General features: G+C 45.5%; 3 protein-coding genes across 3 annotated transcripts; all 3 read left to right on the forward strand.

Moving 5' to 3' along the window:
* The first annotated feature begins 2,500 nt into the window (after positions 1 to 2,500).
* On the forward strand, positions 2,501 to 9,631 carry LOC128272386 (uncharacterized). Its single transcript, XM_053010187.1, has 3 exons — positions 2,501 to 3,119; positions 7,273 to 7,419; positions 8,396 to 9,631. Exons 1-3 carry the CDS (start codon positions 2,972 to 2,974, stop codon positions 8,728 to 8,730), a joined length of 630 nt encoding a protein of 209 aa, XP_052866147.1. The 5' UTR covers positions 2,501 to 2,971; the 3' UTR covers positions 8,731 to 9,631.
* Positions 9,632 to 10,058: 427 nt separating this feature from the next.
* Positions 10,059 to 12,795, forward strand: LOC128273609 (uncharacterized). The gene is made up of 5 exons (XM_053011615.1): positions 10,059 to 10,250; positions 10,314 to 11,312; positions 11,379 to 11,539; positions 11,597 to 11,683; positions 11,760 to 12,795. The coding sequence occupies exons 1-5, from the start codon at positions 10,059 to 10,061 to the stop codon at positions 12,793 to 12,795; spliced, it is 2,475 nt and encodes an 824-aa protein (XP_052867575.1).
* A 1,984-nt stretch (positions 12,796 to 14,779) lies between these two features.
* On the forward strand, positions 14,780 to 23,347 carry LOC128270224 (sodium-coupled monocarboxylate transporter 1-like). The gene is made up of 4 exons (XM_053007625.1): positions 14,780 to 14,830; positions 21,366 to 21,766; positions 21,845 to 22,155; positions 22,239 to 23,347. The coding sequence occupies exons 1-4, from the start codon at positions 14,780 to 14,782 to the stop codon at positions 23,345 to 23,347; spliced, it is 1,872 nt and encodes a 623-aa protein (XP_052863585.1).
* Positions 23,348 to 23,905: the final 558 nt, after the last annotated feature.

Raw genomic sequence — 23,905 nt, forward strand, 5'->3', positions numbered from 1 at the left:
TCTTGTGGCGGTTTTATTTCGTCTACTTTCGTCACATGTAGATTTGCTTTCGCGGTCTCCAAAACTCTGCAAAATATTTAGCACTTTTTACGAGCGCAGAGTTTAGCGTGCATGATCGCTATGTGATAAATGATGATAATTAGATAACGGTGTAAAAAAACCAACTCACACTAAAGCAGAAATCTTAATGGTAAAATGTCGCTCGCAAAATGGTGCAGTATTTGCTGTGTAAAAGGCAATGTGCATTTTTGTAGGGCTATCCCCTAATGTAAAGCGCTTACTCGCTCCACTGTCCTTAACGAAGGGCTTTTGACTATTGTTAGTGACACCCTCGTCGAAGAAGTATCTACACGCACAGTCCTCTGTGCGTCAAACCGTTTCCGTTTCCCGTTTAAAATGTACAATTGGGGGTGAGGACTGTGCTTTTACAGAGAGTTTTTCGTTTCCATGTTTTATTTTTGTGCTGAGCTCTACTGGATTCGCCACAAGCAGAAACGAATGCAAACATTGCCTCGGATCGCGCATTGTTTTGTCGATTTTTGATATTTATATTCTGTGAGCCCTCGGGGCCGGTTTCCATGGATCGTGTTGCATCGAAAGTCAAGCGGGAAGCCCGCGCGTATGCTAATGTTTCCGTCTAACGAGTTTATTGGCGTGGTGAATAATGTTTGCTCGTCCATTGTTGCAACCAACTACTTATTGATGGGTCGAAGCGCCTGAATTCAGAAGTTTCCCGTTGCTGGGGTGTTTGTTGGCCAAAAAGGTGATTGTTTATTTTTTTATTGCATCGTAAATTGATGCCGGATGGGAATGCGCTGGGATCGGTCCGTGAATATTGATTGCGTCCTGTCGCCAAGGTCAAATTGTGAAGGTTCGTTCGTTAACCAATAGTCATGTTGGACAGTATGTGAGGGGCCTGATAGAAAGAAAGGAAAAGATTTTCTAAGCTGTTGAATTGCTATGAAAATTCTGCGTAAATTATTTTCTGAAGCCTCTCTATGAAGCACCCAAGGGCACACCTCTCGGTGCACCCGCAGTTCGCCTTAAGCAACGGAACGGTCTGCTCAGAATAAATCTTTATCCTCGATAGGACGACACGGTTCCCTTGAAGCGTCCATTGGCTGTGCAACTGGTAAGACAAAGATTAACCTTTGTGGTGAGAACCTACTTGGTGTGGCCTGGCCTGGCGCGATATGCATATTTGTCCGCATGTGGCCCCATCAGCCTGGGCGAGCCACGGCAGCAAAAGAAGGATTCGCATGTTGGGCACCAATAAGATGTGCCATTTTTTGTTACCCCGTTATCTGCCTAGAGCCACTGCGGGTCGTACTAATGATCGGCGGTTATGGACTGGTCCACCAAGAGAGCTCCTTTGACCGGGCCCTTCGTGGGCCCGTTATCTTTCTCCCGTTGGGCTCCAACCCTCACGAAAAGCCCATTTCGTGGCTATAATCGCGAAGGGTCAACCCAATGACCATAGCTCATTTGTTTGGTCGAAGCCGCGCGAAGTCAGTGACGTTTCCGGCCTTCGCGCTGGGTGAGCGGTTCAAATGTCACCGAAAATGGTGTAAGGAAGGAGTAACTTTTGCCCAATCATTTCACCAATGTCTATCACGCGTAACGTGATTGATCGCGGACTGCATTTGCAAACGCGAAACACTTCCGTCGACATGTTGCTCGCCCTTCGCCCGATGGTCGATGGTTCGTTGCCAGTCCGCACGAGCGCTCCGAACCAGAAGCTCCCAGCTCAGGAAGCGGAAGGTCCATAAAGTTAACAGTTTTACGGCAAGCATTGGGTGTGTGAACGAAGTAAGAACGAAAGAAACCCGAACACCTTCGTGTGGGTCGTAGCTTTTGGGCTGGTGTGTGGTCGACTCCTCCAGAGACCAAGTGAGCACGAGCGGCCACTTTCTGGGGAGGTCTGCCAACGTTGTCATTAGACTGTGACCCTCCACACAACTGCCACACGTGCTTCAGATTCTACCATCAGGCGATGATTCAGCCGCCGGCCTCGCGGTAGGTGTGGATTGTATTTATAATTAGGCTTCTCAACACTCCTGTGCTCTCAGACCCACGGGGCACAGGCAATGCGAAATACAGCGCTCCGTGGGGAGTGTGTTTGTTTACTATAAATACACCTTTCTAGGCGACCACTGCACGGTTACGTCGTTCCGGTAGCGAGCCGTCCCGTTCGCTCCTTGTTGCCATGCCGGAAGGGCGATGTGAGGCAACACTAGTCTTAGGTCCTGCCACAGAGTGGGGACGATCAGTCTAAGTCGACGTTCGCCGATGCGTTCGCGCCAGGCTGGAAAGGGACCACTAGGCATAGCACGTTGTTTACGGTGGGGCGTCCAACACGCGAACTTTTAACGGCTAACAACCTACCCGCCGTCTGCCACTGGTCTAATGAAATCGCGAGAGTTCCAACGCCCCGAAGGGTTAGTCAAACTGGCAGGCTAAGGCATTCGCTCACTTGGTCACGGCACCCGTAAAGGTACGGTCGCAACACGGCGTTTGCTACGGTCGTCCTCGACGTCGTCGTCCATTGGTAGTGTGCAGCGTGCAAAGGGGCTACTACCCCGGGTGGGTCTGGCCGTTTCCTTCTGCTCTGTCTTGTGATGAATCGTTACGGTGTAGTCCTGGGCTGTTCGTCCACTAATAGCAGTGCCAGCTGAGTGGTGTACCGTTGCCATCTTTGACACGTTCGGCGACACCGAACGCCCGTGGTCCTCATATCGTGCTCCATTTTCGTCACCGCCTGTGCGAGTGTTTGATCTGAGGTAACAAATTAAGTCTAGTGTCGCGAGTGAAGTTTGGCGCCAGGCGCCGGTGTCTGCCCATTACACCGCCGATCGCCCGAGCCGCGTTGCACCACACGAGCCGCTGACCGAGAAGATATCGAACACAACACGCAAGTATAGACCGCGAGAGGTGTCAGATAATAGGAGCGGCTAAGGAGTAGGTGCCGACCATGGGGCCTCTCAAGCAAATGACACACTGTGGAAGCATAAGTGCGCTATTTGCGGTGCTGATAGTGCTGTTTGGCGTCAGCTCGTCTGCGTTGACCACCTTCGGGAAGTCAAACACGAATCAACAGGCAGCACCAACACCTCCGCCAGGTGAGAACAACAATCTTACGTGCTATGGGCGGTAAAAATTACATGTGCTAGCGATAGTATCCTGCGTCCTAGAGGAATGTTCCCTTAGTGCGGATAATTACAACTTAGCTCATATTTCTCAATGAAACAAACAAACCAGCAGACTCGAATAATCTTTATTTTAGATTGGATTCTTCATTATTTTGTATACCTATTCCTTGTATTTATAAGAACAATGTAAAGCATTCGCAGAAACAACAGTCAAAAGATGATCACTCGCTGGCCTGGCTTGGTCTTTTAGAGTTTGCAATTTCGAATACGATCACAAGTCAATTGAAACATGACAATCTTTGCCTGTTTAGATCTTTCGATACTTTGCCAAACTTATGTAATACCATAATGAATTTCTTTTACAGTGCCCAAACTACAACTGAAACATCCAGGCTAATAGTTCAAAATTCATGGCTTTTTTCTAAATAAAATAGCCATGTGGCAAACATTATTTTTCGCGACTGAGTAAACGGAGAAACTACATTACGATTAAAATACAAAAAAAAATCGTTATAGCAAACAAAATATTGCCAATAGAGTGCCTGAAGCCACACATGCATAGTACCATATTTACCTTAGTGGTTTAGTAAACGGGCAATGAACCCGTTTTGTCAAGGAAAATATCATTCGCTCATTGTCTGTAGAGTATGATTTATTTCCCAACGACTTCATTCGGTTCGCGATCATATCCCAAGCCTTATGTGCAACATGGCGTGCCAATGGCGTCATTTGTTTATTAATTCAAGTGGTTTCGAACATTCGGTTACTGTCTCTTGGATAATGTGTACGACTTAAAAACAAGTCTAAGAGCAATTGCAAATTTTGCATACAGTTCCACTAAAGACATCCTGCTCAACATGGTTTCATGGTGAAAATTCACCGATAGAAGGTGACGATTTGCACCACCCTATTAGGGTAAAGTGGCCCGGTTGGAAAGTCAATTGTGTTTTGGAGCTTTTAGATTTGGAATAATTGTTCACTATATAGCCACTGTTCAAACATGGAACGTACTTCCTGGTTTTAACAAGCATCCGGTAGTGTCTTGTCGGCGGTGCACCAATTCATTGGTTTCTATGCGAAACACTGCAATTCGAATAACAAAAATAACACGCGATTTCGGTCATGGTTATAGATTGAGATGATACTTTCTTGCTAGGAAGCGTAAGAACTTTCCGCGAAAGATCACAATCAGGTGACAAACAAAATGGGAAGCTAATTTTCGTTTCGAACGAAACAATTAATTGGAAATGGAAAAGAGTAATCATTCAGCCGCCGCACGCGCATCATCTGCAAATGGGTGCACGAAAGACGAAAGCCGGGAGCGTGTACGTAACTGATTTCTGCAAAATGGAAATGTTACATTATTTGTTCGACGCTTTCTTTCACGCAAATCGAGACGATCAATCGTGGGCGCCTCGTAGGTCGCGCTCACTCAACATGTTGGCCCCTTGGGCGGTTGGGTGTTGGGCAAAGCATCGGTGGCAGACTATCAAAATGGCATTTTTCCATTTCGCCGTACGTAGTAGGTAAAACTTTTAATCACCTGTACCTACACGCAAAACTTGTACCCACAGCACGCCAAAGTCGGACACGAAGCTACCCTTTAGCCCTTGTTTTCTTCCCTTTCTTTTCGTCGTTTTCTCTCTCCTCACTTCTCTCCTTTAGTCCTTCTCGCTCTCTCTAATTTCATTTGATGGGGATGATCACAAAAAATGGATGAATGACCTAAAAGGAAGCGAATCTAGTGGCCCACCATGCTTGACCGCACGAGCGACTTCGCATCGCGGAACTCCAAAGGCACGAAATTGCGCGTGTGTGGTTGTGCACGATGGGCTTCTTAGTGGGTAGTGCTTGTGCGTAGGTCGCAGGATGACCTATAGCAGGGACAAAAAAACAACGGAAAGCTATCGCATCGTACCACATTCCTTACCACGCTGAAAGTATTTTAATGAATGCGGCCCTCCACGGCAGCGCCACCTGAAAGAGAGGCCCTTAGCACTACGTCTGCTGCGGTTTCCAGGGAGCTGAGGAGCTAAATAAATTTGGTATACTCACGGTTACCGTACATTCCGTGATTAGATAAAATCAAGTCCAAATCGGCCATTGTGTGCGGTAGGGTGAGCACGAAGCTAACGAAGGCTGACGCAGGACAGTGCGAAATGTTTCTGAAACATAAAAAAAAAACATTCAGGAACTCAGGGCGCATACCACCGTTTGGCGCAATTGTTGGAACGGGTAAATAGTCCTGCTGCTTAATGGCGGCAGGACACACATACTCCAATGCTTCGAAGAGGGCAAACAGTGCCCGGCAGTGAATAAATAGCGAATAATTGAATACAAATTAACGACTCGTTTACCATCGGCTGTAGCCATAATTCCAGTGGCACGTTCCAAGTGTTGCCCAGCTGGACACGCTTCGTTCGAACACCTCCGGAGGCAAATCAACAGATTGGCAGTTTACCGTGGCCGGGTTAGGGTGAAAGGTGCCAAATTTATGGACTCCCAAAATCGCTGACAATCGGACCCAAACAGGCGACCGGTCGCTAAGAAAGCGCGAAGTATAACTTCATCGACGTGGCGGCAGTTCGCAGCCACCACTGGCTTACGGGTCTCGGGTGTAGGGATCTCGAGTTGGCCACACGGGTACGGTGTTCAAATTAATTGCTCGTTTATCGGACATCGCGATAAGGGTTCGGTGTGGGTTTGGGTGGCCAAACTAATTGGAACTATCGAGATGGTTGATCGGACGGGGAGAACATGAGTTCCTTACACCGGTACCTGTTGTTCGATTGCTCACATTACACCCCATTTGTTGGGCAATCGACGGCACCGTGTGTCGGTGACGCTATAAATGTTGAAAGGAAATGGTCGATAAAGTACTCTCACGCAAGACGGTTTTAGGGGTTCGTATGCCGGCGGTGAACCATTTTCACTACATTATGGCGGGCAATTATTGATTTGAATCTAATAAAAAACTGTTCAGATAGTTAGAGCATATACCTGATTAAAAATCTCTCAAATGCAGCTTATTCCGAACAAATAATAGTACACACTATTCTTACGTTCCACGGCCCAAGGGTGGACTGGACACAATTGCACGCATTCATAGCTCAGGGGTTTCATGGTCAAGGCAGATAAACGGTACCATGCTGATTGTTCGACATTGAGAAGATTAAAGTGCTACGAGACGTAATAAATGTTTACCATTCATTTCCCGCATTGGCTCGGCACAATGCATCCTTTTGATTCGATCCAATGGTGAGCCGGTAGACGTTATAATTTAAGGTCTAATACTGGTTGCGTTCGGGATTCAAATGATTAAAAAACATCTTTTATCAAACATACTTTTTCTATTGAAAGAAAACGCGAACTTTCCGTGCGAGACACGGTCACATAGGGCACAAATTGCTGTTCGACCAGCTTGTTGCACATAATGACGAATAATTTCTGATCCTATCAAACCCCAAACCGTCCGCTGACCGTCCGCCGACAACAATATTGTAGAAAGAAGTCGTACAACCCGCCGCCTTTATCATCGGTTGTCATCAGTGGAGCGCGGTTTGAGCCACACCAACGTTTTGGCTTCCAACCAAAGGTCAGCCTAAGAAGGGAGCAGCCGTGAAGAAATCGGTTCGGAACGGTTTGTACTAACGGGCGGCAAAAAATGAATTTAAACACGAACAGAGACCAAATGCACCGCAGGGCGAGCGCTATATTCACGGGCTCATGATGTTCCCCACGGGTGTGAGCCTTTTTTGCCGAGCATCCAACATGGTTCGGGATCAGTATTGCGCCGATCGTGAAGCGCGCGATGTTCGTTTTTGATTTCTGCGAGAAATCTAATTGCGCTTAGACACGAAAGGGTTGTTCCGAACTCGTGGCACTGGTCCGCTTCAAAAAAGTGCATCAAACGTGCAAGCTTATCAATGAATGGAGATCTATTGCGTTTTCGATGACCATTTTTAGATGTAGTAGGTGAAATTTGGGGTAACCTTTAACCGTCAAGCCTACTCCTGATTATTAGTGAAATGCGAGGGTCTGACCGTTAACGATTGAAACACGGTGGTCGCTGATAGGACTATGATCAGCGTTAGAATTACCCCGATTTTCTTTCTCTTTGCAGTGGTAGCAAAAAGTTGCTCCAGCCATGGCGACTGTAGCACGATACAGAACACGAGCTGCGTCCATGATCCGAGCGATGATCGCATGCGGTGCCTGTGCGGCGATTTTAAGGCACCCGTTAATGGGCTATGCACGGCGAAGTACAAAGGTAAGCGTACCGGGACCTGGATGCACCGGGACCGGAAATTCGTTTTTCACTTCGATAGCATATAATCGGGAACGGCCGACTGTTCGTGGCGCTGCCTGATACGTTCTTTCAAAGACAGCCCGGCGCTGCGTTGTGCAACAGATCCTTACCCCGGACAAAGGGAACGTTTCGGGGCCGCGATTAGTCCGTGTTGTGAAGGGAGTACGTTCGCTGCCCGGGCTAGCGGATCGTGTAAGCGGATGGCGGCTTGATTCGCGTTTCAACAATAAATTAGCCCTGAACTTCCGCTGCTTTCTGAGGGTCTTCTACCGCGATGCACTCAAGCTGGGAGCGTTACAAAATGAAATTGAGCCGCCAGGTTTGCATGTTCGTGGGACCGCAGGTCGGTCGATTTCTCCCCTTGAAAATGCAACTAACGTTTACGGTACGGCTCGAAGAAAACTCACGAAGGGTGTCTATTTGTTACGTGATGTCCTTCGCCGCTATAAAATTCCATAAAATCCCCACGATCCCGTCGACGGCTTCTACTTAACCCCTTTCGAGCTTTCGGGGCCGACCGCCGTAACCATAAAGTTGTAATAAATTTCTTGACCTTTACTCATAAGTGGCAAATAATGTCCATCCGCTTTGGGTTCGGTGATAGGATCTTTTGGACTCGAATGCCTAGGTCCCGTGGCCTTTTTGTAGCGCGTGCGGACTACTCGTGGTCTGGATGGCCATCTGGATCAGGAATGGAATCGCCGTTTCGCCACGCTGAACTATTTCCGTGTTCCGCGACCAAGTGGAAACGCTGGTTGAGTTACGCGTGGCCTAGTTTTGCTCCGGTTTTATTTCTTATATCCCTTACCGAGGGTTCTTTCTTATCAGCCTCGAACAATCAGTAAATCAACGCAATAGGGCTTACCATACTGTCCCTGTTTGAGTGCGTACACTAATGTCTAACACATTCTATTCCAACATAATTCTGTTCACGCAGGACTTCGGCATCTTTGTTCGGAATCGGGCCAGTGCGACTACGGAATGATGTGCGCGATGGAAAACAATACCAAACCGACGACCACCCTTGTAACGAGCAAAACGTTTCTAACCAGCAACATGCTGAACAGCAATGGCAATAGCAGCTACCGGGTGTGCCTATGTGACGAGGAAGCGGACTTTTTCGAGAATAAACAGGAGCGTCCGTTTCATTGCAGCGGCACGGTCCGGGGCACTGATTCCGTGTCCGGAGCACTGCTTTCGCTGATCATGCTGCTGCTGCTCGGACCGTCCATCGCCAACCATCCGATCAACCACTGGAGCACAACTATCTAAGAAATCATCAGTTTCGGCAAAGAACGTAAATGTGCGCAAAAAATATTCATATTTTAGAAATTACAACGGTTTTTAAATGTTTGAGCCATTGAGTAACAAAGCGGAAGCGGAGGCAAGATAAGAGCACCTAAACTTTGGTCAAACTGTTTTCATCGCGCACCAACTAAATGCCTTATTAGCGTAACACATAAGTTAATGGATGATCAATCACGCGGAGCGGACTAATAACTAGTATTGCTGTTCGCATTCGATGCTACATTCCGCCAGAAACGCAACTGTTAAAAATTGTAAGCTTTTGCTGAAAACAATACATTATACGGAGAAGCAAACCAAACAACGATGGGGTAGTTCTTAAACGACAGGCGAATTTTAATATGCATTTTTCTCCAAATTTAGAAAGTAACGATTTATATTGACACTGTCGAAAACCAAAAAAACCTAAATTAAAAGGCAAAATTTAACCAAAAACTAAAAACAAAACAAGGCAATTCATAATTACTAGAGGAAGGTATCTCATTGTTTTCTTCGGCACATAGGGTCCTTTGATAATGTACATATAAATGATAAACTAAACATTATTCAATTCCAAAACTCTATCTAAAAGATCGAATAGTAAAACAGTCGTACGGTTTATCATAAAGCTTCTAGTTGTACGTGGTCAGACTACTGAAAAGTGTAAAAGAACTTGACTTACTTTATTTTTCCCAAAGGCTACTCAAAATATCATCATCAACTTAAAATTGCTTCAAAATATTGACAAAATACCGTGTGATTCTTCGGTCTATAAAATCAGTGCATCTAACATGCATGTTATTTACAATAGAGTCGAGTGCGCTTCATAATTCTCTATGACAAGTATACATTGTAGTAAACCGAACCAAGATAAAACCGTGTAACATAAGAAACTTCTACATGTATTGATGGTATCTATGTGAATAAATCAAATTGATCTACGAATGCTTTTCTAGCTCTGCTTGGCGCAAAGAAGTGATTTTTCCTAACGTAAGAATAGTTGCAGGTAGCACATTTTATTCGACTGCTTGTGTTTGAATTCATTTTACTGGTAAGTTTAAACTAATCGAACGCACGCTGCCACATTGCCTACGCAGCCTATGTCGACTGCGAATGTCGACCAAGCACAGCCCTGGTTGTCAAAATGTTTGACGTTTGGCCATTTTTAAATCCCCCTTTTTTTATCCGAGGCTTTAACAGAATCCAACGTAAAACGAGTGGTGCGCGTAACAAAAACTGACCGAAACGCACGTTTTACATTGCTTTTCGTAATGTGATTGCTTCGAATAGTTGGTAAGCCTACATTTGTATTCACGATGGCACTGACGGGCATGGATTGTAAGACAGAGGAATCAACACACGGCGAGCATCATACGACGCCGAAGAAAAAGGCAACATTGGCGGCAGAGGATCGCTTGAACGGCAGCAGCAGCGGAACAGCAGGTGATGACTCGATATTTCGTACGTTGGGAAACTTTAGCGCACTGAACGGTGCCAGCAGTCCAAGGGTAAGACAAACTCATTGTCGTGTTGTAGTTTGCGCTCATACAACTGTTTCATCCTTTCGACAGCTGCCGACTATCAAGGACTTTAGCATTCTGAAACCGATCAGCCGCGGGGCGTTCGGGAAGGTGTTTCTAGGCTATAAGAACAGTGATCACAACAAGCTTTACGCCATCAAGGTGATGCAGAAGACGGAGATGGTCAACAAAAACATGGTATCGCAGGTAGTGACGGAGCGGAACGCATTGGCTCTCTCCCGCAGTCCATTCTGCGTGACGCTTTACTACTCCCTCCAAAGCATTACGTCTGTATTTCTGGTTATGGAATACATGGTCGGCGGAGACTTGAAGTCCCTGCTTGCAATGTACGGTTTCTTCGACGAAAACACAGCCCGTTTCTATGCCGCCGAAATTTGCCTGGCGTTGGAGTATCTGCACAATCACGGCATCGTGCATCGGGACATTAAACCTGACAATATGCTTGTGTCCGCTACCGGGCACGTAAAACTAACTGATTTCGGCCTGAGCCGTATTGAATTGCGGCGTGATTTGGAGCTATCCGATTTGCTGAACTGTTCACCGAACCTAAACGCACGGACTCCCGGACAGCTGCTGTCACTGACCTCCCATTTGTCGTTCGGTTCCCACGACAAGCGGGTCGTGACGGATGTGGCGAGTCAGGGCGAATCGGGAACGATGCAGCCGATGGTGCCGAAGGAACGCTTACCACATGAATCGTCCGATCACGAGTCGGACGGATCGTTCGGACACGCGCGGCAGCAGAACGATAGCAAAATATCGGGCGTCAGCCCTTTCTTCTCAGCCGAGCAAAATATCAGCACCGTGGACGAGGTAAAGGCACGCTCGGAAGTTACTGTGGTAGAGGAAAAGTTGGACTCTTCCTCGTACTACACATGCACCTCCAGTGAGTCGGTAAAAGACAGCGGAGGCACCGAGCCTGTGCGCAAGATTCACATAGTTCCGAGTGAACCTGAAACAGTAGTTGAGAAGGAGAACGTTGACGATATGAATCGCATGGGAAAACTGAATCCCTTCGAGTGTCTGCTGGTAAGCTTTGCGCGGCTGCATATTCGTTACGCTTCCTTACACTAATGGTCTGATTTGTACTTTTAGATGTCGAAAAAACTGAACCGCAATTACACCGAGGATTCCGGGGTTTCTAGCAGAAAAAGCGACATATCCAACATACCATGCGAGATTTCGGCAATTGAGAAAATAGAGCATTCCGGTAACAGCAATAAGGACGATTACTATGGATCTGATTTGTCAAGAAGGTAGTAGCGTCATGGTTCCAATAGGATAAGGATATGAGACATTTTTTTATTTTGTAGCTACAGCATGAGCAATTTAACCGAATCGTTGCACCACTCACCGACCCGGAATGGCACGCGCGGGTTCAAAATGCCAGAATATTTTCGGTTAGTAATTATGCTGATTGCAAGATCGGGAAAACGGAAGGGTTTGTTGAGTTTATTATTTTCGCACCATCCACAGGGGAATAAAGCGGCGACGGCATCCGGGGAACCGCTTGGATTCACTTATCTCCGACGTCGATGCCAGTTCGGGTTCAACAAGCACGGGGCTGACACAGGAAATCGACGTGTTAGACATCTGCAGCGAGGTGCACCGCAGCACACCGAAGAAACGCAAAGCTACCTCGCCGATCAAGGGTGTGCTGAAGGTGCGGTCCCTGTCGGATGATGAAATGCACACTGACGAGCGCATTACGATCGATATGAACGTCATGTTCTCGACACCCGTGTCGTCACAAAAAATCCGCCGTGAAGGTGGCCAGTTGGGGAAGCTCAAAAGTACACGTTTTCAATTGCCGTCGTCGATTGAGCAATCGCGGAAGTTGAAAACTTACAGCGAAGCGATAGTTCCTTCACATTTCATAAAAATGACCGACGATTCCGTCATGTCGCCGATATGTACTGCTCACCAAACTGACCGATGCAATAGTACGGCCGAAGGAGGAAGGATTGGAGATGATGGGGATGGGATGACGGTGGAAAACACTCCGAAGATGGTGAAAACGCCGTTTCGGACGCCAAAGTCCGTCCGTAGGGCTCCCCTGGCATCAGACGAGCGCATTCTTGGAACGCCAGACTATTTGGCACCCGAATTGCTTCTGCAACAAGGTCACGGTCCAGCCGTGGACTGGTGGGCACTCGGTGTGTGTTTGTACGAGTTTCTCACCGGCGTGCCACCGTTCAACGATGAGACACCGCAGAAAGTGTTCGAGAACATTCTAGCGCGCAACATCGAATGGCCAACGGACGAGGAGTCGCTGTCGCCAGAGGCGGTCGATGCGGTCGAACAATTGCTTAATAACGATCACAACAAACGACCGGCCGCCGAACAAATGCGCAGGATGGCGTTTTTCGCGTCAATCGAATGGGCTAACATGAGCTCGTTGAAGCCACCGTTCGTGCCGAATCCGGATGATCCGCAAGATACTGGATACTTCGAGGCGCGGAACGTGATGCAGCACCTTCAATTATCAAACTTCGAAATGGATCACTACTGAGGGATGGTGGGGTCTATGTTGGTTGGAAAAAGTGTATCAAAGGAAAGCGCAACCACAAAAGAAAACAGCAAGCAGTCGCGAAAACTCTCCTGGCCTAACTTGGGTGCGCTGCTGGACTCTGGACGTAGGTATCGGAAAACGAACCGCTCCAGCGAGTTCGTGGGCTTTTAAAGAAACCGGAGCTTCCAGTGACTTCCTGGGATGCAACCACATTATTGTATCTCGCGACTCGAACGCTCAAATAGCCAGCAAGTTAACGAATCATGTGGAGTGAGTAGCGTTCAATTAGCTGTATTAGATTTTATGATTTGTTATGACCATTTGTCGCACTGGGCGGAATAATCACTTTTGCGTTAAATTATTTTATAAAAACAAGTTTGGATATGTGATATGGAAATAAAGAAATGTTCAATGTGGCTAAAAATAAAGAAATAAATAACTGATCTACTTTGCATTTTGGGAAGGAACTAACACGAAACACAAAGATTTAGGCGAAATGTGCTGAGCCGAAGCTTGGCAATTCTTTCCACATTACTCCTCGCTATTAGTATCCAGCAATGACTATAGTATAACAAACCATACCGTTATAGTCGTACCCATCGAACCAGGTTGTGTACTAAAATAGAAAAAGTAGTTGTGGCACATGATTTACAGGCGTGTATTTACTATCTTTTTAGTAGCGATAAAAAATGCACCGTTACTTTCTTAAATTAAACAAAAGATTTATGTAGATGAGTGTGTTTTTTTTAAATTGGTATTAAAATTACTTAGATTGAGGGTTTATTTTAAACAAGTCTTTATACGATCACGCAATGATCGTATGTAAACTATGGGGGCCCGTTAGTGATAAGTAACTTATAACTGCACACTGCTGCTTAGACCTAGTTTTGTAACTTATCGCAGCACGTGAATCTGGCACGATGTGGTAGTTACTTTTCCGATGTGTTACCGATACGCTATTACTACCATGCTATCGTTACATCGTCAAGCAATACTTGTTTACTTACTTATCCGCCAGCAGTAAGGTATCTAAGGTATCAATATCTGAGATCCATGTACAATAACTACACTAAATTAGGAGCTGTTAATCTTGAAACAAAACTGGACGAATGAATTCCTGCCAACTTCGCCGGTTCCCACCAGAACTGCATCCGTTATTAAAGCGAAAGTATGATTCATAAGCGATAAAAGTAATTTTTGAGTTCTTCCATCGGCTCGTTTAAACTTTTTACTTAGTTATCGAGAACTTTAGTTGAGGTGACTAACACGTGCAAATTCAATTGTCTATACTCGGGCTGTTCAACTCAACCAGAAGCGTTCGCGACACCGCGATCGTCGGGTTCGTGCATAACAATCATCGCTAACCATCATAATTAAACGAAATGGTTCCTCTTTTCCATATGCTCGGTGTACGAGTCACACGTGGATTTCTCCCGCCATTCGTGCATTTTTACGATGCGACAACGCCTGGCCCCAACTACACCACACATCGAACCGCGCAACAGCTTAGAACGTGCATTTTGTAACTGAAAATAGCGGAAAATGCAATAACCCAGTAACTGTAAGTGTGTGTGGGTGAAGCTCATCACAGATGTTTTGCTTCCCGGTAAGGTTCAATTAGGGACAGAAGCCAGTCAGCAAACAGTTTTCACCGGACCCATAATACCTCACGGAGAACGTGCAAAGTGTGGCTGATCGGCGAGATGTCAGCCTCTCCTACTGTACAGTTCGCCGCGGATTGTCCATCGAAACGGGATTTCGTTCCGGGGCTTCCAGAACGCAGATAGAGCAACAGCAAACAGAAGTGTGTGAACCAAGGACCATATCCTTTGCTGTGATCGTTTTACAACGTTGAAAAGTGGATAGCTGATTGAAGTCTTCTAATTTATTGCAACCGTTTTGAATTAGTGCGTGATACATTTCAAGCTTTTGGATCTAGCCAACGCTGAGACTGCATCTGGAATATCAAGCAGAGCTGAGCAGTATGTGGGGTCGTAATGGATCATTTTTTCGCTTTTGTAATTTATATTTCCGTGTAAGTATGTGTTTCTGGGAAATGAGATCCATCATTAGCCTAAGGGCGTCGTAAACCTTATGATTTGGATGACAAACAAAACCCAAACATGGTCGAATACACGTTACCAACTGCAATTTTATCAGGCATGTCGATGGTAATAATGGTGTATCAGCAATCAGCAATGGTTCCGTTCTGCAAAAACTCCCTTTTTCTATTTGGTAAGTTTGGCATGGTTTCTGTACAAATCGCATTTTTTTCTAGTCAGTTAGGACTAGAATGGTTAGGATTCAGGAATAGATCGCATCAAAAATACGTGGAATATGTAGTGACCAGGCAAAAGTAACTGAAAAATATTGTTTCAAATAGACGTTTTATTTTTTTCGATATGCTACAACATTGGTTCTAAGTTCTGATTTTGTGTTTGGTCCATTTTTACATATTATTTCGATAAGCACGCAACATCGATGAGGTGAGATTTTCTTGAAATGATTCAAATTTTGGCTTCATGGCTCTATCATGATTGTCACTATCTGTTTAATGACTGATGCTTCTTGCGCTCTTGGGCTGCAAAATGAAGCACTTGGGCACGGGTACATAGTAGTAAGAAAGCGTGCCTTTGTTTCACTCTTATCGTGTCCAGTGGCTCAGCTGGACGAAAAGTGCGTCGTCCCGTCGAGTAGAGCTTGTTCCAACGTGGTCGGCAGTTGCTCTTCATGGCGCTCGTCTTTTTAAGTGAAAACCAACATTCGATAGCGATTTGGAAATATTTTACTCTGTGGTGTCAGCAACTTTAATAGGATAGTTTGATAGATAGGAAGTGTACTCGGAGATTATAGCAGCAGTCAGCAATATTTGCGCAATGGTAAATGATGGATTTGAAAAAAAAACAATGAATAATGAATCTACCACGTGGAAGAATGTTGAAATTCGTCCAGATTTTCGAAGAGTCTTGCCGACAGTATATTCGCAAAGTTCGAGAAGGCGCTTCAGTGCTAATTGCTATTCAGACCGCTGTCGGTCCGTGAGGGCTGACCGTAGTTGGCAACGGCATACCCACCCGTGGACTGCGTACCCAACACGAATTCAGTTTTTACGCGGTCAGTGTAACGCACTTAGCGCTGTTATTGTTGGCATGTTAGCTGTGTCATGCGATTTGATATGCTTTCACTAGAACCTTGAACGCACTGTGCGGCCACTTTGGCTCACTGTTTGGCTAAGGTATCGCTACGACAGTGTACTGCTGGAAGCCGGTTGTTTCCTTACGGTCAATAGTGAAATTTCCCCCCAGCTGAGTTTCCTACGTGGTGAAGTGGTTGGATTTTCTATGACGCTGTATTTGCGCAGCGTTCAAGTTCAAGTTCGTTATGAACGAATACTCGTTTGAACGAAAGGGAAATTTTTTAAATATATCGTTGTCAGATAGTAGTATGCATGACTGATTGTTAATGCAGAAGAAATCAAAATAATGAAATTATAAATTATAAAGATGTTTAATGGACGCACGATTACAGCTCATCTTTCAATCCTCTGTTTAGTTATCGAGCTCGTGGAATGAGTGATCTTATCGAACGAACGTGCTGCTGCACGCGTTAAAAAATGGATGGAAATATTTGTTTTCTAATGCCCTGATGATCTTTGCAGAGGAGAAAGATGGCAGTATGATTAACGCTAACGATGTAGTGACTTGCAGTTACTCTATTACTTGAAGAAAGTACATATCGGCTTGTCAATACATATTCATCTGACACAGTGAACAAGTCTAGTGCGAAGGTAATATGTCCCCAAAGCAGGAAACATATCACCGTTTTGAACTAATAACAGCACAGAAGGAAACAAAACGTTCAACCCAATTACTGGACGGTTGATAACATTATCCCAAAACTGGTATCTGTGAGGTATAGTTCCGGTATTGGTTGATAAGTCTTACTGATAAGTTCGGCCAACCTATTGTACTGTCTAGGGGTCATCGAATGAATAATTACTTCCCGTTTCTTCATAGATTCTGTGGCCGTATCACTATGTGGCTTGTTCTATTTTGAGAACCGTTCACGGACTGCCTTTTGCAGCATGGACGATGATACAACAATTGCACACCCACCATACCGTATCATAGATTTTGGAGATTGCTTGATTGTTTTTGTCCACGTATTGGGAAAAAGTGGGCGTCTGGTGGACAAACAAAAGAGCTCTCGTGCAGGACCCCTGGAGCTGTCCCTCCTTTGGGGAGCGAGATAATGAGGTGTATTGAAAACATCATCAACGATATTGATAAGTGCCTAGGAAGCGTTAAGGAGAACATGGCACGTGATATTGAAACAATAGAAGGATGCGTGTGTCAGCACTCTCTATAAGCTGCTTTATAGAGCCGAATCTTAGGCAGTGTTTTTTTAAAAGCGTGTGATCCAAGAGTCGGTCAATATTCTTCGAAGAATGTTTCGTTTGCAGATTTTAAGCTCGTGCAATTTTTACTCCATTGCATGATCCCGACGGACCGGATTTCGAAAATATGGGTTACGGTTTACGGACGTAAATAAACGAGAAGCACGTGCATTCATTGCCGTTGAATTTCTTGAAGCGATGGAAACGTACTCCAGTGCATATTGGAAACGAAATGGGTCAATCTTGATATGGCAGGTGGTTGATGTTTGCAGTGAATGCACTGCTTTCTCTCCGTTTCATGTGCCGATCTTTTCAAAGTGCGCTCACTGTGCGCCTCTAGTTTATTTTAGATCAGAAGTACAGATACGTCGATATTCCGTCGGCTCACGTGACAAGCATCCTTGATGGTAGATGCTTTGAATAAGGTAAAGGATCTCTTCGTTTTAGATCCTGTATATGTGGTTGAGCTATGGTGTATCTACAAAACTAATGTCAGCGCAGCTAATGTGGTACGGCTAATCTTTCAAACCATCGTTACCTGTCTATTGCCCTTTCGATGTTCATTTTTGGGATCCATGTTATAAACTATTGATCAGATGAAAACATTCTTAGTAGCTTTAGCTGTAAAACTAGTAATGGCAAAACTAGGCTTTTGTTAGCGCTGATATCATTAAATACGTTCAAAAATAGCATTTCAGATTCATATGCAAATAATTGGTACATTACGTGGTAATCTGAATCCGAACATCGACTCTTTTGATGTTTTAAGGAACTTATGGACAATGTAAGCCTTAGTGAGCCGAGTAGCACGTGCCAATTAAAATGTTGTTGTTGCTACTCAACTCCAGATGCGTTCGCGACACCGCGATCGTTGGGTTCGTGCATAACAATCATCGCTAACCATCATAATTAAACGAAATGGTCCCTTTCAATGTGCTCGGAGTAAGAGTCACACACGGATTTCTCCGCCCATTCGTACATTTTTACGATGCGACAGCGCCTGGCCCCAACTACACCACACATCGAACCATGCAACAGCCTAGAACGTGCATTTTGTAACTGAAAATAGCGGAAAATACGATAACCCAGTAACTGTAAGTGTGTGTGGGTGAAGCTCATCACAGATGGTTTGCTTCCCGGTAAGGTTCAATTAGGGACAGAAACCAGTCAGCAAACAGTTTTCACCGGACCCATAATACCTCACGGAGAACGTGCAAAGTGTGGCTGATCGGCGAGATGTCAGCCTCTCCTACTGTACAGTTCGCCGCGGATTGTCCATCGAAACGGGATTTCGTTCCGGGGCTTCCAGAACGCTTATCTTTTGCTGTGATCGTGTGACATTCTATATCCAACTCTACAACTTTGGAAAATGGATAGCTGATTGAAGTATTCTAATTTAGTGCAAACATTTTGAATTGGTGCGTTATACATTAGAAGCTTTTGGATTGCGCTAACGGTGAGATTGCATCCGGAATATCAAGCAGAGCTGAGCAGTATGTGGGAGCGTAATGGATCCTTTTTTCGCTTTTGTAATTTATATTTCCGTGTAAGTATGTATTTCTGAGCAATGAGATCCTTGATTAACTTAAGTGCATCGATCCATAACGATGTGAATGATAATTAAAGTTTAAAGGTCGCAAAAGGACCTAAAGGATATAACGTACTTATATCACGCATGTGACCATTAATTAATGCTATCGGTACTGTTATTATCAAATGCTTTCGGCTCTGTCGTTGATAAGTTTCGTATGGTATCTGTTCAAAATATGGTTACTTTCAAAAATTCATTGATAGCTTCCAAATACGTAGAAGGCAAGATAGGGTCACAGGTCCAGACAGCATGAAATAGGGAATGGGCACAATCCACTACAATACAAAGGCAAGGTGTTTCGAAAGGCAAGGGGTACGATTCTGTGACGATATGCTACAACATCTGTCCCATGTTCTGATTTTGTGTAAAGTCCATGTGTAGAACATACATTCTTTTTAGATAAGAACGCAAAATCGATTAAAAGCGGGACTTTTTTGAATCATCAGTGAACATGGCTCTATAATGATTGTCACTGCCTGTTTAATGACCCCGTCTTCTTGAGCTCTACGAGCGCAAAATGGAGCACTTGGGTACGGGTACATAAATGTGGTACGAAAAGCGTGCCTTTGTTTCACTCTTATCGTGTCCAGTGGCTCAACTAGACCAGAAATGTGTCGCCGCGTTGAGTAGAGCTCAGTCCCAACGTCGTCCGCTCTTGCTCTTCGTAGCGCACGCATTTTTGGGCGAACACCAACATTTCTCTAGTGTTTCAGTGACACCTTAGTGAGTGATGCCACAACCGTGGGTGGTTTAATTGAACCTCACTTTTGCAATCTGTGTGAATTGTGCCCAAGGTCCTCCCAGCAAGTGTGTTGTTTCAGTCATCTGTCGGGTTCCAGCAGGAAGTGCAAAGTAAACCGTTTCAAGAAGAACATTTTCGAATACCCGAATAGTGCGGATTCAGACCAGATAAATGTTCTTCGGAAGTGTATCCTGAGATTGTTGTAACACCGAGTCGTGCGATGGTAAATGGTGATGTTTTGAACACGATTCAACTACTTAGTACAAGAGCACTTTCACTCGATAGGCCGTTCCTGCCATTTACGATTGTAGCAAATTAAACCGTTTGATTGATAAAATCGTGCAGTGTGATGTGCGCTGTAGGTAGCCGAATTTATCTATCCTTATCTTCTTCTTCTTCTTCTCTATCCTTATCAGGGACATTAAATATGTCTGTTAGTCTCGTGGGAACGATCGTGTCACAGCTTAAAACTTCTAGCGTTCAAAAGTGTCTTGCTTGCAGTTAAACCTCAACGTTTAACAACTGGTGTGCTAATTGTCATTCCGACGCGTTCTGTTGGGGCTGAACATAGCGGGTTACCGGGTTGCCAAACCGTGGCCAACGCGGGTTTAATGTTTACCGCGGGTCAGTGTAACGCACTTGACACTGTTATTGTTGGTACGTTAGCTGAATCATCCGGTTTGATTTGGTTATGCTTTCACTAGAACCTTGAGCGCGCTGTGCAACCACTTGAGTTCGCTCTTTGCCTTAGGTGTCGCTACGACAGTGTACTGTGGGAAGCCGGTTGTTTGCGGTCATTAATGAAATTTCCCCACAGGAGTTTCCTGCATGGTTGAAGTAGTTTGATTTTCTTTGGCGCTGTTTTACGCGATAGTTGAAAGTGTATTCAAACGGAACGAACAGTTGACGAATTGATCGACAGTTTTTATGTTCGAACCATGGCAAACAGTGAGCTTTTCTAGTGAAATAGGCCTCTGTATGTGCAAGAGTGAGAAAATGGAATTGGTACAACTTGCGGCTATACATTGTTTTGGCTACGTTTGTCTAATTCCAGCGAACTTGAGAATGAATTTGAAAACATAATTTTTTCGCGAAATTCATGCAGCAGTAGATTGCACAGCACATACAAATAGTCTAACTGTTGTTCCGGATTGTAGAGTGAAACTGGTACCGCACTGCTTGATGTGTGGATGTGGATGTGTAACAAACTTCTGTTCCCTAGCCGACAACGATCGCATTGTCAGAAGTACTACTCTAAGAAGAACTACTCTTAAAATAATTACAGAGCGTAATGGAGAACGTGCTCCTCCACGTAAGACTGTTAAGAAAATTGCGAAAATCTCAAATAATGCTGTAGTCATTGTCACGATCTGTAGCTTCGTACAGTAACATACACTACACCATATCTTCCGCTGCTCCGCACAAGTGTTGCACACATTCCTGAGATTCTGCCAAGGGAATTGAAACCATTTCAATCATTCCCAACGACAAGTTTGGATGAACCGTCACCGTGCACCGATTCGTAAGGCAGATAGTGTGCTCGGAGTCGGACACTTCCTCAGTACGCAGGTTACACGGTGTGGACCGTGTCCGGATAGTAATTATGATAGATCTTCGCGCGGTTCAGTTCCGCGTCGGTTGCGAGGTACAGGAAAAGTGTTGTTGACAGGGTTTCGTTGCGCTCGCCGCATTATCTGAAACGGCGAGCTCTGCTCAATCGCAATGTTGACGGGCCTGGTTAGTGGGTAAATTGGAACCAATTTCGTCTCAAAGGCTCTAGGCCACCGTGTGCTTATCGTAGGCGGTGAACTTGCTCTAACGGTGTCATTCTATTGTTTCAGGGTCAGCAGGCGGAGGCCCGGCAGCAGCAGGCGATCGCCGATGGAGATGAAGCAATAGACAATGCCTGGAACTATGTAGTGTTTGTGGCGTTCGTGGTAATATCGGCTCTGATACCGATCCGCAAGCGTCTCTGCCGGCGGAGCAGCAACAGCAAGAGCAAGCAGGACTATGTTTTCGGCGCAGGACACATCTCGACGTTGGCGATGATGCTGTCGATAGCCCGCGGTACTCTGGGCGTTATTTCCGTGCTGGGCTACCCGAGCGAGTTCTTCTACCGCGGATCGGCCTTGTGGGAGTCGCTGTACGGTGTTGTGACCGCGTACCCCATCGTATGCTTCGTATTCATACCGGTTTACTTCAATTTGGGCATCACCTCAGTGTATCAGTATCTCGAGCTACGGTAAGAGCACCTCGCTTTCGCATCACTCGCAGTGGAGTGAATGACATTTTTGTCCCTGTTTGTGGCTCTCGTTAACAGATTTAACAGTCGCATTGTTCGGTGCTTAGCGTCGGGCACGTACATACTACGCACTTTGCTTAGTCTAGGTGTTACAATCTACACACCGACCGTGGCGCTGAACACGATCATCGGTGTACCGTACTGGGCGTCTCTGCTTTGCATTACAGTGATCAGCATATTCTTCAACGCCCTGGGAGGCTTGAAGGCGGCCGTCGCGGCTGACGTCATACAGAGCCTCAGCATGACGGCCATGTTGGTGGCCATCCTCATCTATTGCACTGTCACAGTTGGTGGAGTCGACAAAATTTGGACCATTAGCTCAGAGAATGGTAAGTGCTCTTTGATTTGTGCAGAAAAGCGAGCGACAGTTGCGTAAGGATTGAGCTTATCTAACTCTTTGTCTGTTTTGTAGATCGTTTTGCGTTTTTCAACTTTGCTGCCGATCTTCACTTGCGCGTGACAACAACTTCCGCCTGGTTGGGCGAGCTGTTCAACTCGCTCAGTTTGCTCGGCTGCCAGCAAAACTTTGTCCAGCGGTACCTCAGCATGCCGACACTGCGCCAGATACGGCGAACGTTGCTGCTGAACATTCCGATCGTCATTCTGCTGTTCTCGCTGCCGTGGCTTGTCGGGATGGCCATCTACGCCATCTACTGGCACTGTGACCCGCTAAAGGCGAGCGTGATCGAGAAAATGGACCAAATCCTGCCCTACTTCATTGTAGATCGCTTCGCTCGAGTGCCGGGCGTGTGGGGCATATTCGTTGGGACGCTCTTCAACGGGGCCCTGACGCTCAACATCTCCAACATCAACTCCCTGGCGACCGTCACGTGGGAGGACTTTCTGTCGTTGATCCCTGGCTGGCGGAAGAAAAGCGAACGCCACCAGCTGACGGTGATCAAGCTGGTTGGCACGTGTTACGCGGTGATCATCATGGGTGTCGGTTTTATCGTCGGTCTGTTGTCGGGTGTGATTGAGTCGTCGATGCTGATCATTTCAGCCACCTCAGGACCCCTGCTCGGAGTATTTATTTTGGCCATGTTTGTCCCGTTCGCCAACTGGAAGGGCGCCGCCATGGGGATGATCGCATCGCACCTTTCCATTCTCTGGATCGTGATTGGGCGCCTGATCGATGCGAGCGTCAGCGACGAGCTTTTGGATACGTCGATCGAAGGATGTTATGCCGATTTGATGATGGCAGAGAAGAACTCGTCCAGCGACGGCTTACTGGCCATCGCTCTGGAGGAAGGTGTTAATGTGGTTGACGCCAGCGATCTCTTGACTCGCATTTACTCCATTTCCTATATGTATTACGGTGTGTTCGGGACGGTTTTGACGGTTCTTTCGGGAATGGTGATCAGCTTGGCCACCTGGAGCAGCCAGGACGAGTACAACATGAAAATGCTGCATCCCGCCGTCAGATGGCTTTACGCGCGGTGTCCTTTTAATGGCAAGCACTTCGGTTCGTTCGAAGTGTCCACAAGCCTGAGCGTACCACCGAATGAAACTGTGTCAAAGTGATGAGATTTGATAGTGGCTTTGCGTGAATGTTCAAAACACCCGGCATGTGATAATCAGTTGCTAAAGTTCCTATTCATAGCGTTAGGTACAAGCAAGAACCGGAGTGGAGAGTGTGCAATACGTTGCGAATTGTTAGCCAAATAACACAATTGTAGAATATGATCGTCGCTTAGGTATAAGATTTAATGATATTTTAGCAAATAATAAAAACTTTAAAATTTTCAATTAAGTGACTTAAAAATAATATCTATTGCATTATAATAATTACAAGAAATTACAGAAATTGAAACAAAATAAAAACAAGAAGTAATACATTAAGAAAATGTGTCGAAATTACATTAATAATTGTTAAAAACAAGGTGGGCACAAGCAACTATGAAAAAGTTAACCCTATTGGTTTGCCACAAATTAAATAAAAAAATCCATTGTTATTCAGGGTGTTCCATCACGATCCAACTATTTAAATGTTGAATAACTCCGCTATTTGTTGGTCAATTTTGACAATTGAAAAAGATTTTTAGCTTATAGTAGGTTGTGAGTAAACGCTTGAGTTACCGT

Source organism: Anopheles cruzii, chromosome 3, assembly GCF_943734635.1.
Source record: "Anopheles cruzii chromosome 3, idAnoCruzAS_RS32_06, whole genome shotgun sequence".
Taxonomy (NCBI): domain Eukaryota; kingdom Metazoa; phylum Arthropoda; class Insecta; order Diptera; family Culicidae; genus Anopheles; species Anopheles cruzii.